The sequence below is a fragment of the Schistocerca cancellata genome, chromosome 5, assembly GCF_023864275.1.
Source record: "Schistocerca cancellata isolate TAMUIC-IGC-003103 chromosome 5, iqSchCanc2.1, whole genome shotgun sequence".
NCBI classification, from domain to species: domain Eukaryota; kingdom Metazoa; phylum Arthropoda; class Insecta; order Orthoptera; family Acrididae; genus Schistocerca; species Schistocerca cancellata.
In genome coordinates, this window is record NC_064630.1 from 488,389,775 (window position 1) to 488,405,310 (window position 15,536).

At 44.1% G+C, this 15,536-nt stretch overlaps 1 protein-coding gene across 1 annotated transcript in view; it reads left to right on the forward strand.

The window, feature by feature from the left end:
• The window catches only part of LOC126188618 (opioid-binding protein/cell adhesion molecule homolog), a 342,397-nt gene extending 327,214 nt beyond the window's left edge, over positions 1 to 15,183 (forward strand). The window contains exons 7-8 of the mRNA XM_049930219.1: positions 249 to 398; positions 15,098 to 15,183. Coding sequence (XP_049786176.1) covers positions 249 to 398; positions 15,098 to 15,183 — 236 coding nt within the window. The remainder of the gene's footprint in view (positions 1 to 248; positions 399 to 15,097) is intronic.
• The last annotated feature ends 353 nt before the right edge of the window (positions 15,184 to 15,536 follow it).

Consider the following 15,536-nt stretch of genomic DNA (forward strand, 5'->3'; position numbering starts at 1 on the left):
CTAGTAGTAGGTATTTGCAACAAAACGTGCAGTTAGTCTACACAGAAGCCCATTAAAAAAATAAAAAAATAAAGAAATGATTAGAATATTCGTTTAACCTTGTGCTAACTATTAAATTGCTTATCATTAATATTAAATTAGAATGAATGTTATGGGCAAAGGCCGCTATCATTTTGCAATTTGTGGGTGTAGGAAAATACTTGTACATAAAGAGCCGTGAAGTGAGTGAAAGTTGGCTGTGGTTGCAGGGAACAAGTACGAGCCATCGATAGTGGAGACTTCGTATAAGGTGCATATGAAGCTCACTATCCGTTCGGTGGGCCCAGCCGACTACGGGCAGTACGTATGCGTCTCCAAGAACTCGCTGGGTGACACCGAGGGAGTCATCAGAGTGTACGGTAAGTTTCAAGTTCAAGGCCTGATAGTATAGCTTGTAGCTAGTACAGACACACACTAGTAGCAATGTAGCAGTTCTATTTTTCGCTATAAGGTTTCTAATGAAGTGATATGTCAAGCTGGCACATCTCCCTCTTCAATTAGCATGCTGAAGTCACATGATAAAAAATTTTAGCCAATTTTTTCTGCATGTGATTCACTTCTCAACAGTGCAGGCCTCAGCTACCTAATCATAAGCTCACCAGGCAAAAAAATTAGCCACCCCTAGAAGAATCATTATAAACATCGTATAATACCGTGTCCTGGCCTGGACTTAATAGCCACCTGGATTAGGTTAGGATGCCTGTCCACAGTGCTGTGTAAGTTCGTCGCATTCAGATTAGGGTACTAGCTAAGGGTTTCCACCAAATTGCAGGATGATGATGTCGGTGTTTTACCCGTTGATCCAACATGTCCCACACATTTTATGCGGGATTCATGTCAGCTGGTTTTTGCAGGCCAGTCGAGATGCTGTAGGGTGGGGGAGTGTTTGGAAAACCAGTCACATATTCTTCCAGCTCTACGAACTTTGCTGTCGTCTTTACGTGCCTGTGTGAGCAATAGCCTCTTGCTAGGTGATCGACTCTAAATGTTCATTGCATGCAGTTCCCATCCCAGTGATCTCTCGCTAACAGGTTGGGATTGATACTTATTTACTGCTTGCAACGATCCCTGTGAGACAAAATTGTTAAGGATTTCGTGGCCACTTGTTGACAAACTGCCTATTGGCTTCTGTCTCGGGTTCTTCGGCCGACGTTCATCTAATGATTTTTGTGACGTTTCGCCAGCACGAGTGGCTGGCATTGTCAAAGCTTCACCCTCCATTGCCGGTGGTGAACTGGAGGCGAGCTCGCGGCCGCAGACTATATGTACCTGGCGCGCCAACGTCCGAGGGCTTCTCCGCGGTCATTTCCGGTGCGGTTCTCCTCTTGCTACCTGCGACGGTCGTTCGCTGCAGTACGGGAAGCCAGGATCCGTTTACCATAAGGCTTTCCTCTTTCTTGTTGAAACTGTTCGCGTGTTTTTGGATTTCTACAGCTTCTCTGAACAAGCGCGTGTGATAGTGCTTCTCTACAGCCAGAACTTCCGTGTCGGCGAATTTTATTACGTGGTCGGTCTCATTCAGTGCGTGCTCTGCCACGGCCTATTTCCCCACCTTCCCCAACCTGCAATGTCACTTATTCTCTTTGATCCTGGTGTTAATGGCTCGTCCAGTCATTCCGACATAAACTTTTACGCATGTGCAAGGTATACGGTATATTCCCGACATTGCAAGTGGGTCTCTTTTCTCCTTCGCCGATCTAAGACACTCTTTGATCTTCCTTGTCGGTTTGAAAATCGTCTTTACGCCGTGTTTGCGCAATATACGGCCGATTCTGTCCGTCACTCTGGGAATGTATGGCAGAAAGGCCGTACCCGACATTTCTTTTTCTGGTTCCTTCCTTCGCCGAGTGTTTGGCTCTGTTACGCTTCTAATGTAATTTGTGGAGTACCCATTGCTCCTCAGAACAGTTTCCAGGTGTTGCATTTCTCGCTTGAGGTGTTGAGGCTCACATATTCGTCCTGCTCTCGTTACGAGCGTACTAATCATGCCTCTTTTCTGGCTCGGGTGGTGGTTTGACAGTTTGTGCAGGTATCGGTCGGTGTGTGTCGGTTTAGAAAGGAGGATATTAGAATAACATCAATGGAATGTAGTCGGAATAATTCAGGTTATGCTGGGGAATTAGATTAGGAAATGAGTTACTTAATGTAGTAGATGAGCTTTACTATTTGGGTAGCAAAATAACTGATGGTAGAAAATGATTCAAATGGCTCTGCGCACTGTGGGACAACATCTGAGGTCATCAGTCCCCTAGAACGTAGAACTGCTTAAACCTAACTAATCTAAGGACGGCATAAACATCCATGCCTGAGGCAACTTTCGAACCTGCGGCCGTAGCAGTCGTGCGGTTTCTGACTGAAGCGCCTAGAATCGCTCGGTCACAGCAGCCTGCAAAATAACTGATGATGGCCGAAGTTGAGACGATATAAACTGTAGACTCGCAACGGCGAGGATAGCGTTTCTGAAGAAGAGAAATCTGTTAACATCGAATATAGATTGAGGTGTCAGGAAGTCTTTTCTCAAAGTATTTGTGTGGAGTGCAGCCATGTATGGATGTGAAACGTGGATGATAAATACTTAAGATAAGAAGAGAATAGAAGCTTTAGAAATGTGGTGCTACAGAAGAATGCTGAAGGTTGGATGGGTAGATCACGTAACTAATGAGGAGGTACTGAATAGAATTGGGGGGAAGAGGAATTTGTGCCACAACTTGACTAGAAGAATGGATCGATTGGTAGGACACGTTCTGAGGCATCAGGGGATCGCTAATTTAGCATTGGAGGGAAGTGTGGAGTGCAAAAATCGTAGAGGGTCACCTAGGGATGAATACACTAAGCAGACTCAGAAGAATGTAGGTTGCAGTAGTCACTCGGAGATGAAGAGGCTTGTGCAGGATAGAGTAGTGTGGAGAGCTGCGTCAAACCAGTCTCTGGATACAAAACCACAACTACAACAACATGAAATCTATTGAGGTGTGTTTTTAAAAAAGTTATAGCGAGCAAGTTGTGAATTTTCTGAGTTTCACAAGTAAATTCTAACATTTATAGCTACACATTATGACGCTGTGTTTTCACTTATTGGAACCATGTGCTGTTTCCCGTGGCACTGGACAGAAACTTCGTAAAGACTTCAGCGACATAGAGTGTGGAACGAGATAAAATAGTAAGAGGACAACAGCTCCACAGACCGCTGTCCCGCCATCAGCAGAAAACGTCATACAAACGTCAACCTTAACGTAGATATGTAAACCAGATATTATTCGCTGTCGGCTTCAAGGCCCGTCAGTCAGTGCTCCTGTAGTGATCGAAACGTTTGTTTAACGATTAAGCCTGACTAAGAAACATGGAACTTGAGGTAATACTTCTTCTAGACCTGGCTTCTTCCATCCACTAAGGCCTGCCTCGGACTAAATGGCTCTGGAAGTGCAGAGGAATTCTCGTATCTGTCAATCCTTTAGGCTTCCTAGGCACTCAGCGCTGTAGCTACAGAAAGCTTTCTTTGTTCCTTTACCATGGTTTTTTGATGAATAGCAACCGGGTACTTGGTGATATCGCATAGTACAACAACATTAGTAACAAAATTTGAGTTACCATTAACCAGACAAAGTCCTGTAACGTACTGAATCAATTCTGCCAGTATAGCTGTACTACTTTAAAAGCTCAGAAGGTGCCCGTTGTTCCTTTAGTTAGATTTAATATTACGCGTTGATGCTATCGATCGTCTGATCCTGTTTGGTTCTGAATATTAGCGCTATTGAAGATACCGAATACATCTTTCGCTGTATGTAATGGACTTCGTGCAGCTACTGCGCTCCTTATCAATCTTAGGCAACGCCTACTGAGTCCAATGTCGTCTGAAGTCGCTAAGAGAAAATAATGAGGTTTACACCAATGATTTATCCACAAAACGCAATGGAATCTAACTAAACGACTTTCACCCCGACTGATCAGGGAATGAATAATTTCATTAATAATAGTTTACAAAGACATTATTCAAGCATCGCAGCTATTCTCACTAATTTCAGGACATGGAATGCACGTAAACGAAAAGATTTACAGACTATACTAGATGACAAGAAAATTATTAACACGAAGTGTTTTCTAATCAAATTTTACGACTCATTATGAATGCATAAATCATCTTACCACTACAGTGAGGTGAAAAAAGTCAACTGGAAAGCCGTGGTCTGGTGAGATGAGTCCCGAATCAGTTGCTAACAGCTAATGGCAGGATTCGCCTGTGGCGCAGATCCCACGAAGCCTTGGACCCGAGTTGTGGACAAGGCACTGTCCGAGATTGTGGTGGTGTGGGCTGTGTTTAGATGGAATGTACTGTGTCCTCTGGTCCAACTGAACCGATCATAGAGTGAGAATGGTTAGTTTCTGATTCATTTATGGAACATAACAGCAATCGAGAGGTCAGTTCGTGCACAAAATCCTGCACCGGCAACACTTCCGCCATTATGGACGGATAATGAGGCAGCATGGCTCAGTATTTCTGCAGGGGACTTCCGAAAACTTGCTGAGTCCACGCCATGTTGAGTTGCTGCACTATGCCGGGCGAAAGGAAGGCCGACACGATATTAGGAGATATTCCACAATTTTCGTCATCTCACTGTATGGTTCCTTACAGGGGTTGGCTTCTTAACAAATTCTCTGGTTGTTATTCTATCAGAAAAGTATGATATCATCGATAGTATGAGACACAGTAGCTCTTGTGAGCGCATTAAAATTGAAACACTCGCTACAGCACATGGAGAAAACCCTAAGAATTCCCAAGCGATTGCTATCAAACCTGACTTCTGTTCAGGAAAATCTGTAGAGCACAATGATAAGAACCTAACATGGATAAATAATGAAATCGTGTTTCTCTTCCAAACGTTGAACTGAAAAGTGATAAAATTTACACACACGCGCAATTTAGCTACATTTTCCCTTGTTAACTGCATTGAATTACGGCACGGATAAGATACATTATGAAAGAAATCATGAACTGAATTCCCTACCAAAATATTTTATCCTAAGTGCGCGCTGAAGCAGCACATGTTTCTCAGCAGACTATCAGACCATGACTGAAAGAAGCCACGAAAACCGACGCCGCGACGCCAAACGTTTCCCACAATGAAGAGGATGCTAAAAATGCCAACACCCGTTAGTCCAACCTCTCACTAGTTTACTGTACAAAACGTTAACATGAGTTCGGTGGGAATTTCCACAATTCCCACAGTGGTCTGAATGGCCAATCGCACGATGAATGTTTTCAAAATGCGGGGCAAACTATTTTTTAGCTGGCCATGCAACAGAGCAGCCGACGTTACCAGTCATCTACACTTATGCTCATAAATTAAGGATAATTCCAGAATTTGGTGCCACACAACGTGGCACTCCACAAAACACATAGGCACATAGGCACAAAACACATAGGCACATAGGGAACACACACGACACAGATCTGTAAGTCCACGGTATTGGTGATAAGTTGACAAAACCGTCCCGAAACACATCGGCTACAAAACGCCACTTTCTACTGCGCATATATCCCAATATCAGTATGGGATATGATCACCATGTACACGTACACAGGCCGCACAACGGGTTGGCTTACTCTGGATCAGGTGGTCGAGCAGAATTCTACAGCGATACGTCGACCGAGAGTATCCCAGACGTGCTTATGGGGTTTAGGTCTGGAGAAGAGGCAGGCCACTCCATTCGCCTGATATGATGTGTTTCTAGGTTCTCCTCGACGATGGAAGCTCGGTGGGGCCGTGCGTTATCATCCATCAGGAGGAAGGTGGGACCCACTGCACACCTGAAAAGGCGGACATACTGGTGCACAATTACGTCCCGATACACCTGACCTGTTACAGTTCCTCTGTCAAAGACATGCATGGGTGTACGTGCACTAATCATAATCCCACCCCACACCATCAAACCAATACCTCCATACAGATCGCTTTCAATGACATTAAGGGGTTGGTATCAGGTTCCTTGTTCACGCCAGATGAAAACCCGGCGAGAATCTCTGTTCAGACTATACCTGGTCTCGCCCGTGAACAAAACCTGGGACCACTGTTCCAGTGACCATGTGCTATGTTCTTGATACCAGGTTTTACGGGCTCTCCTGTGACCAGGAGTCACTGGAATACACCTTGCAGGTCTCTGGGCGAATAAACAAACCATGTCTGTTCAGTCATCTGTAGACTGTATGTCTGGAGACAACTGTTCCAGTGGCTGCGGTACTCCGTGGCTACCTGCAGTACTCCGTGGCTGTCTGAGGGCACTGATGGTGAGGTATCGGTCTTCTTGTGGTGTTGTACACTGTGGAAGTCTCTTACTGTAGCGCCTGGACACGTTTCCTGTCTGCTGGAATCGCTGCCATAATGTTGAGATCACACTTTGTAGCACACGAAGGGCTCGTGGTACGACCTGCTGTGTTTGACCAGCCTCCAGTTGCCCTAGTATTCAACCCCTCATAACGTCATCAATGTGTGTTCTTTGAGCCATTTGCAACACACAGTCCCCATTAGCACGTCTGAAAACGTCTGCACACTTACTTGCTGCACTGTAATCTGACATCCACCAACACAACTCTGCGTATGTGGACTGCTGTCAGCGCCACCGTGCGACGGCCACTGGTCAAATGCAACGCATGGTCACACCCCGAGGTGATTTAAACCCGCAAACCGCCCGCCAGTGCGTTTTTTCACCATGTATCAGCATTATCCTTAATTTATGAGCGTGAGTGTAGAGCGAGAATTCTACGATCGCATACACTGAGGTAACTTAAGTCATGGGACGCACATATACAGACGACGTCAGTATCGTGTATACAAGGTATAAAAGGGCAGTGCATTGGCTGAGTTGTTGTATTCAGGGCATTTATGTGAAAAGGTTTACGACGTGATTATAGACAAGTGACAAGATTATATAGACAAGTGTAATGTGCTGCGAATACACAGAAAGATAGATCCTTTATCATTTAGCTACAAAATAGCAGGTCAGCAACTGGAAGCAGTTAATACCGTAAATTATCTGGGAGTACGCATGAGGAGTGATTTAAAATGGGATGATCATATAATGTTGATCGTCGGTAAAGCAGATGCCAGACTGAGATTCATTGGAAGAATCCTAAGGAAATGCAATCCGAAAACAAAGGAAGTAGGTTACAGTACGCTTGTTCGCCCACTGCTTGAATACTGCTCAGCAGTGTGGGATCCGTACCAGATAGGGTTGATAGAAGATATAGAGAAGATCCAACGGAGAGCAGCGCGCTTCGTTACAGGATCATTTAGTAATCGCGAAAGCGTTACGGAGATGATAGATAAACTCAGAACATACCTTCACCGAAGAGTCAAGCAGTATATTGCTCCCTCCTACGTATATCTCGCGAAGAGACCATGCGGAGAAAATCAGAGAGATTAGAGCCCACACAGAGGCATACCGACAATCCTTCTTTCCACGAACAATACGAGACTGGAATAGAAGGGTGAACCGATAGAGGTACTCAAGGTACCCTCCGCCACACACCGTCAGGTGGCTTGCGGAGTATGGATGTAGATGTAGATTATAGCCGCACGACGGAAATTAACAAGACTTTGGACGCTGAACGGTAGTTAGAGCTAAATGCATCGGACACTACATTTCGGAAATCGTTAAGGAATTCAATATTCCGAGATCCACAGTATCAAGAGTGTGCCGAGAATACACCATTTTAGGTATTACGTATCACCACAGACAACGCAGTGGCCGACGGCCTTCATTTAACGATCGAGAGCAGCGGCGTTTTCGTAGATATGTCAGTACTAACAGACAAGCAACACTTCGTGAAATAACTACAAAAGTCAACGTGGGACGCACGACGTTTCCATTTGGATCGGACAATGAGTAGAAATTTGACGTCAACGAGCAATAGCAGCAGACGACCAATGCGAGTGCCTTCCTAAGTGCACGATATCGCTTGCAGCGTCTCTCCTGGGCTCGTGACCATATCTGTTGGACCCCAGACGACTATAACACCGTGGCATGGTCAATTGAGCCCCGATTTCAGTTGATAAGAGCTGATGGTAGTGTTCAATTGTGACGTACACCTCAAGAAGCCACGGACTTAAGTTGTGAACAAGATACCGTGCAAGATGGCGGTGGCTCGGTGTGGCCTGTGTTTACGTGGAATGGAGTAGGTTCTGGTTGTGTTCGGTTACTTGATTTGCAGTCTTTCGTGACTTCAGGTTCCCAAACAACAATGAATTTTCATGGATGACAATGTACCATGCCACCGCGGCACAGTTGCTCCCGACTGATTTGAATTCTACACAATTCGAGCAATTGCCATCCAGATCGCCAGGCGTGAATCCGATCGAACATTTATGAGGCATAATCGAGAGGTCTGTTCGTGTACAAGATCTTGCACCGCAACATCTTCGCAGCTGTGGGCGGCTGTAGAGGGAGCATGGATCAATATTTCTGCAGGGGACTACCAGCAGTTTGTTGAGACCATGCCACGTTGAGTTGCTACACCACGCCGGGTGAAATGAGATCCGACACGATGTTAGCAGGTATCCCATGACTTTTGTCACCTCAGTGCATACACCATCAGTGTGACATAAAGCCATTTTAGTCAGTGTTTACACTTTCAATCAGTCACACGTTCATACACGACAGAGTTAACATTCCTTAGATCATGCCTAAAGGTTGACAAAGGATTAAGGTATGAGATAAAAGGAAATAAAATAAATAAATGAAAGTGTAGGCTTCCGCGGCAGTGGTCACAGTCAATAAAATTCCTTAGGGCATGTGATTAAAATAAACTAATGGCGGATCTTCTGAGTGAAACCATTCATAAGAAACTTATTGGGGATCGGACGGCCAGCATAATCAAGTCGATGCAAGCATTATTAAAGCTAACTAGAATGAGCTTGGACGCGGTCAGTAGACTCATCGCAAGTTGTACTGGCACCAAGGATATATGGTGTAACTAATGACCACAAAGAGGCTTTTCCTCTACTGCCAGTTATGAACAGCATTAATTCACCGACATAGTCTAGCAAAAGAACTGGCTCTGAAGCTTCCACATTTTATGGCCTACACACTTACGTTAAGGACTCCACCCACTTTGCTGCCCTTTTAAAAGAAAACTGAACCTCGGCTACGGACCTAATAGTCAGCTTTGCGTCTCGGGGTAGCCGTGCGGTCCAGGGGGTCTTGTCACGGTCCGTCCGGCATCCCCGTTGGAGGTACGAGTCCTCCCTCGGGCATGGGTGCGTGTGTTGTCCATAGCGTAAGTTAGTTTAAGTAGTGTGTAGGCTTAGTGACCGATGACCTCAGCAGTTTGGTCCCATAAAACCTAACCACAAATATCCAAGTCAGCTTCGACGTCATGTCTTTATTCACGACTGTACCACTGTCAGAGAACGTGAACATCTTAAAGGAACGCATGACACACAATGTCTGCGAGCTAGTGCGCCACACGACTACCTATTTCAGGTGGAAATGTGAATTCTGTAAACAGACAGACGGTGAGCTATGGGTTCCCCTCTCTCGCCTATTGCAACAGATATCTTCGTGGAAGCATTTGAAGAAACAGAACTCCAGTCCGCACCTTCACGCCAAGAATGCTGGCGCCGATGTGTTGATTGCGCCTGTGTAACCTTGCCACACGGAGAAGAAGAGCTAAAGAACTTCCACCAGCACCTCAGACAGCACCGCAGTAAAATCCAGTTGGCTATGGAGATAGAAAGAATGAGGTGCTGTCTTGCTTCGACGTGAAAGTCTATCAAAAATCTGGTGGTATACTTGGCCACAGGGTATACAGAATGCCCACTGGCACCGGCAGCTACCTACATGCCTGCTCCCATCACCACCCTACACTGAAGAAACCCACCTCGCGCACTTTAATCAAGAGGGTCCACGGGATTAGCGGTGAAGAACATCTCAAGCCTGAACTGCAAAACCTCAGGTCCGTTTTCGTAACCAGTGGTTATGGCATGAAGATGATAGATAAAACTATGGTGACAAACGATGAAGGCAGAAGGGTAGCGCAGAAGGAAGGGCAAAACATCGCCCTACTGTGATATCGCACCACAGCAAGAACAGTGACACAACTCAAAAATCCAGTACTTGATAAAAATGGACTTCGAAGAAATCTGTAAAGCTTATATTGAAATTTTGTGACCTTCTTATAAATTTCAGGTATTTTTGGCAGTAAATTTCATAATATCTTATTCAACTATAATAAGGACATGTATTTCTCTTCTCGTCGAATGTGAGGCGTTATAAGGCAATCATTAATTAATTCTTTGAGTTGTGTCACTTTTCTTGATTCTCTAAAAAGTTTTTGTTTTTGCTAGACCCCTCACGTAATAATTTTTCCATTTCTCACACGAAATAATATATTTTTTCTTTACTTACTGTAGTATAATATGACATTAGCACCTCCTTCGGGCAAAATTAGTACTTAAGCTAGAATAAAATTTTAAATCGAGTTGAAATTGTTTTATTAGCAAAATAAAAAAAACAACTAAAATTATAATTTGTAAAAATAAGCTAAAAGTTAAGTGACATAATTTCCGAAAACGTAGAATCATAAACGAATTGGTATAATGTAGGAATACTTTCCGCTGACAAGAGTGGTTCAATATGAACTTCCTTTGTAGCAGAAATTTCCCTTTTTTTTTTGTATACTGCAATGCACTACACTTCGTAATATTTACAACAGCTGTAAACGTCAAAACAGTGTCTGTTGCTTTATATATGTTTCTATGTCTGAAGCAAATTGTTATGTAAGATAAAGACTCGGTATAAACAGAGACATTGTAATAATGGTGGTACGTGGCCGTGGGACCAAATTGCTGAAGTCATCGGTCCCTAGACTTAAGCAGTACTTAATCTAACTTAAACTAACTTACGGTAAGGACAATACGCACACCCATGCCTGAGGGAGGACGCAAAGCTCCGACGGGCGAAGCCGCACGAACCGTGCCAGGGCGCCCTAGACCTTGAGGCTACCTCGCGCGGATTGTAATAATGAACGATATTAAGAAATAATTTCAACTTATTGTATACGTGAAAAGATTAACGGTTGAATGCCCCAGGTACACCCGCTAGTAGCAAATCTAAAGCGACAATACTCTTGCCTTGGCGAATCATAAAGTAGGCTACAGCACAACTGCCACAGACTAATTTCGAGATATAGATGTGACGTTTTTCGTGCACATTGGGGCACTTCAGAATTATTTTTGAGTGACATAAACCAAAAATTGCATTTTATTGACTTGTGTCACTTTTGTTTCCCCGATGCGATTTGTTCAAGGGGGTCACTGCACTGCACTGCACTGCACAGGTATCAAACCGATTTCTTGAAGCATTAACAGAGTAAAAGGTGTTCTTGACTCGCCGAAAGATATCGTTGACAAGCTATATTGAGTATATAAAATCGGGTGCGCGACGGTAATGCCACACGGATGTCTGAACACGGAACATACAGGGTGATTATAAAAATGTTCAAATGTGTGTAAAATCTTATGGGACTTAACTGCTAAGGTCAACAGTTCCTAAGCTTACACACTACTTAACCTAAATTATCCTAAGGACAAACACACTCACCCATGCCCGAGGGAGGATTCGAACCTCCGCCGGGATCAGCCGCATGGGGTGATTATAATTAAACTTTCAAACAACGTAGAAATAACACCATTGGTCAGAATGATGCAAATTGCAACGGATTATTATCAGAGAATGGGGAAAACGTATGGAAGAAGAAAAATAAATAGTTACAAAATGTAGCAATAGATGGCGCTGTATGCATCATAATTTAATAGTGTTCGACTACAATGACAAATGAATCATACAACAATGCCTAAGGTGTACGTTTGAGGTTAAACTACTGTACTATTCAGTTGGCATGGGTGTACAAGTGTGATACTGATAGTTACGTAAGCCCATCCACCAAGGCAAGGTCGTATCACATCGGATAGAAAAAAGCGGTTTTTAATGGCCCAGAGGCCAACACCAGCATAAAAACATCACTCACATCTGTTTGTAATTGCCATGAGCCCAAAAACCGCATTAAATGTATCAATCAAATCGGATTAATCCAGAATGAGACTTTCACTCTGCAGCGGAGTGTTCGCTGATATGAAACTTCCTGGCAGATTAAAACTGTATGTCAGATCGAGACTCGAACTGAAGAGTTTGGCCGTGTCCGGGCAAATGATCTACCATCTTGTTTTTTTTCTTTTTTTTTTTTTTGTATTGTTCGTTGCGTTTGGTCTGGGCGGACGTTAAAAGACATCCCTGTAAGTTGAACATTGATTCCTTTTACACGATTTTTTTTTTATTACTTAGGGCCACGTCCTCTGTGACCGAACACGCTGAGCTATATACCATGCCGGCTTGAAATGATGATGAAGACAACACAACACCCAGTCCCTGAGCGGAGAAAATCCCCGACCCAGCCGGGAATCGAACCTGGGCCCCTTAGGACGGCAGTGATATAAGTCAACGGAGACAGTTGAAACTGTGTGCCCCGACCGGGACTCGAACCCGGGATACCATCCGAGCTACCCAACCACGATTCACGTCCCGTCCTCACAGCTTTATTTCCGCCAGTACCTCGTCTCCTACCTTCCAAACTCCACAGAAGGTCTCCTGCGAAACTTGCAGAACTAGCACTCCTGGAAGAAAGGATATTGCGGAGACTTGGCTTTGCCACAGCCTAGGAGTCTCGGAACGGCACAGAGTTTTAATCTGCCAGGAAGTTTCAAATCGGATTATTAATTTCCATGTGACTGGCGCAAAACATACTCAATGTGCCGTCCACCGTTTCCTACAACAAGTTGAAATCGACTTCAATGGGTCGTGCGCATGACAGTTGTTTCCATTTACGTATTCTGACACATACAGCGCCATCTATTGATCAATTTTCACACTATTATTTTCTTCTGGCAAACGTTTTCCCCCTTCTCCGATAATATTCCGTTGCAATTTGACGTCATTCTGACCAGTGGTGTTATTTCTAGAGCATTTAGAAAGTTCAGCTCTAATTATAATCACCCCGTACATCCGACTAACAAAACACAAGTCATCGGTGGCAGAACATCAGGATAAGCGCCGAAAACAGATAGAATTTCGAGAAGCCCGCGTACTAGCGAAACAGCCGCTTATCTTTAGGCAGAGGATCGGAAAAAAATGGCTCTGAGTACTATGGGACTTAACATCTATGGTCATCAGTCCCCTAGAACTGAGAACTACTTAAACCTAACTAACCTAACGACAGCACACAACACCCAGCCATCACGAGGCAGAGAAAATCCCTGACCCCGCCGGGAATCGAACCCGGGAACCCGGGCGTGGGAAGCGAGAACGCTACCGCACGACCGCGAGATGCGGGCGCAGAGTATTGGAGAAGTGATAGAAATAGCCAAGCGACCCGCCGACAGGAAATAAGAACACAGGTACAGACATCCCGAGTCCTGGCTGCAAGCAATAACAGCGCTACAGGACGGCAGTTCATGCGAAGCAACGCACGCACGCACACACACACACACACACACACACAGGCGCATGGGAAACCGCAGCGGCCGCAAGTACACAGACTGCTCGCACATTTCAGCCGGAACTAGGGGGGGGGGAGGCAACTAAACAACGCTACATCACTCCTGCCGCCTGTTCCTCATTAACAGGGGCAAGCAGTGCAACAAACACCTTTTATAAATGGACTTGTAGTCCGGGGTGATACGTTACAATACAGCATCACCGGTCTATTGCAACAAACACCAGTCAAGAACGCCTATTTATAGCAATGAAAATAAAAAATGGCTGTGAGCACTATGGGATTTAACATCTGAGGTCATCACTCCCCTAGAACTTAGAACTAATTAAACCTAACTAACCTAAGGACATCACACACATCGATGCCCGAGGCAAGATTCGAACCTGCGACCCTAGCAGTCGAGCGGTTCCGGACTGAAGCGCCTAGAACCGCGGCCGGCAATGAAAACAAGTAATGCGAACACCAATAAAGTGCGTTCAACATCCCTTCCCCTCATCCTTAAAACCCAATAAGGTAACAGTAATACATATTCTTCGTACACTTTGACAATGCGGTCACATACTAACAAGAATTTTATTGACCAAAATCACCAAAGTTCTTTCCCTACACAATTCCTCCCCCAGGCTTGTATATAGGAAAAAAAGCAATCTGCTGAACTAGGTGAAGCCAAGCTAATCATTAGAAATAATACTTTTATTTGAATGGTGGTTTAGACAGATACCTTTCAAGCTTCTCAGAAGCTCTTCTGCTCGCATTGCTGCTCTGGCCGTCCTGGAAGGTAGGAGTGGCTGTCGCACAAGCTTACCTGTAATGTCATGGAGAGATCTGGCAGATCTGAAACGCTGAGGAAGTGTCGCTATTCGTGCTTGGATTGCTAGATCTGTAATAAAATTGCCGGCGAAAGCAGAGTTTCAGAATTGATTCCTGGCCTAGTGCACAATTTTAAGCTACCTCTAAGTTTCAAACCAACACCCATCGCGCTGCATTGTGACACGTTTATTGTGGACTCAGTTCGCTTTTAGCAATTAGATAGCAACATTCGGTCTACATCACTAGATAGCAATATAGACTCCAATTGTTAAACATTTAGTTACCCAGGTAACTGTCACACAGTTTTCCAGCGCCATGTGTAACCAGATTACACAAGAATGTCTGATGAACAATTTATCTTCCTAAGCAGGACTTAAATAAGCGATATTCATATTACAGAATTGTAGGAGATAATAGTGTGATTCTGTTACAGGTCGGAGCTAGATTATCCGACTTTTGGCTCGTTTTTATTACTGATTCAAATTAAGTGTGTCAGAGATACCCGGACAACGACAGCAGATTTAACGATACAAAAACAGATTATTTACATTACCAACGTTTCTATACTTAGTGCGGGTTTCCTTCGATACATAGTGTGGCTTCAGATATATTTTCAGCCATGATCATGATCAGAGATTTTCGGCCTTCCATACTTCTAAATGCGTAATTTTACTAAATTCCTAAAATATTTCGTTTTGTTTTCAGGAAGAAAGGGTGATTTCGAAACCAGAAGCAACGAAGTTTTGGAGCTGTCGAATTCGCAGCACATTTCCAAAAGGAAAGGTACGTAATGAATGGCCTCTAAATACATTTCTATTTGAATTAAAGATGCAGAAGGTGAGCACCACGAGGCTTTCAGTTTCGCTAAGTTCCAAATTACTTGTGCTTATTGACACCGACCACATGTTTTAAATTATTTCTTAGTGCTGATATTGTTAAACTTACGATGTGTAGAAAAAGTTACCGTGCAAGATTCCTGCCGAAGCATGTTAATCTTTCTGAACTGAATTTCTATAAACACAAATTTAGAAAAGGAACAAAAAATTGATGGTTAGTGGCCATTTTTCTACAGGAAAGGAACAATTTTTCACGCGGTTGCTTGAAGAAGCACCACATAGTGAACACACTGACTAATGTGTCGCTC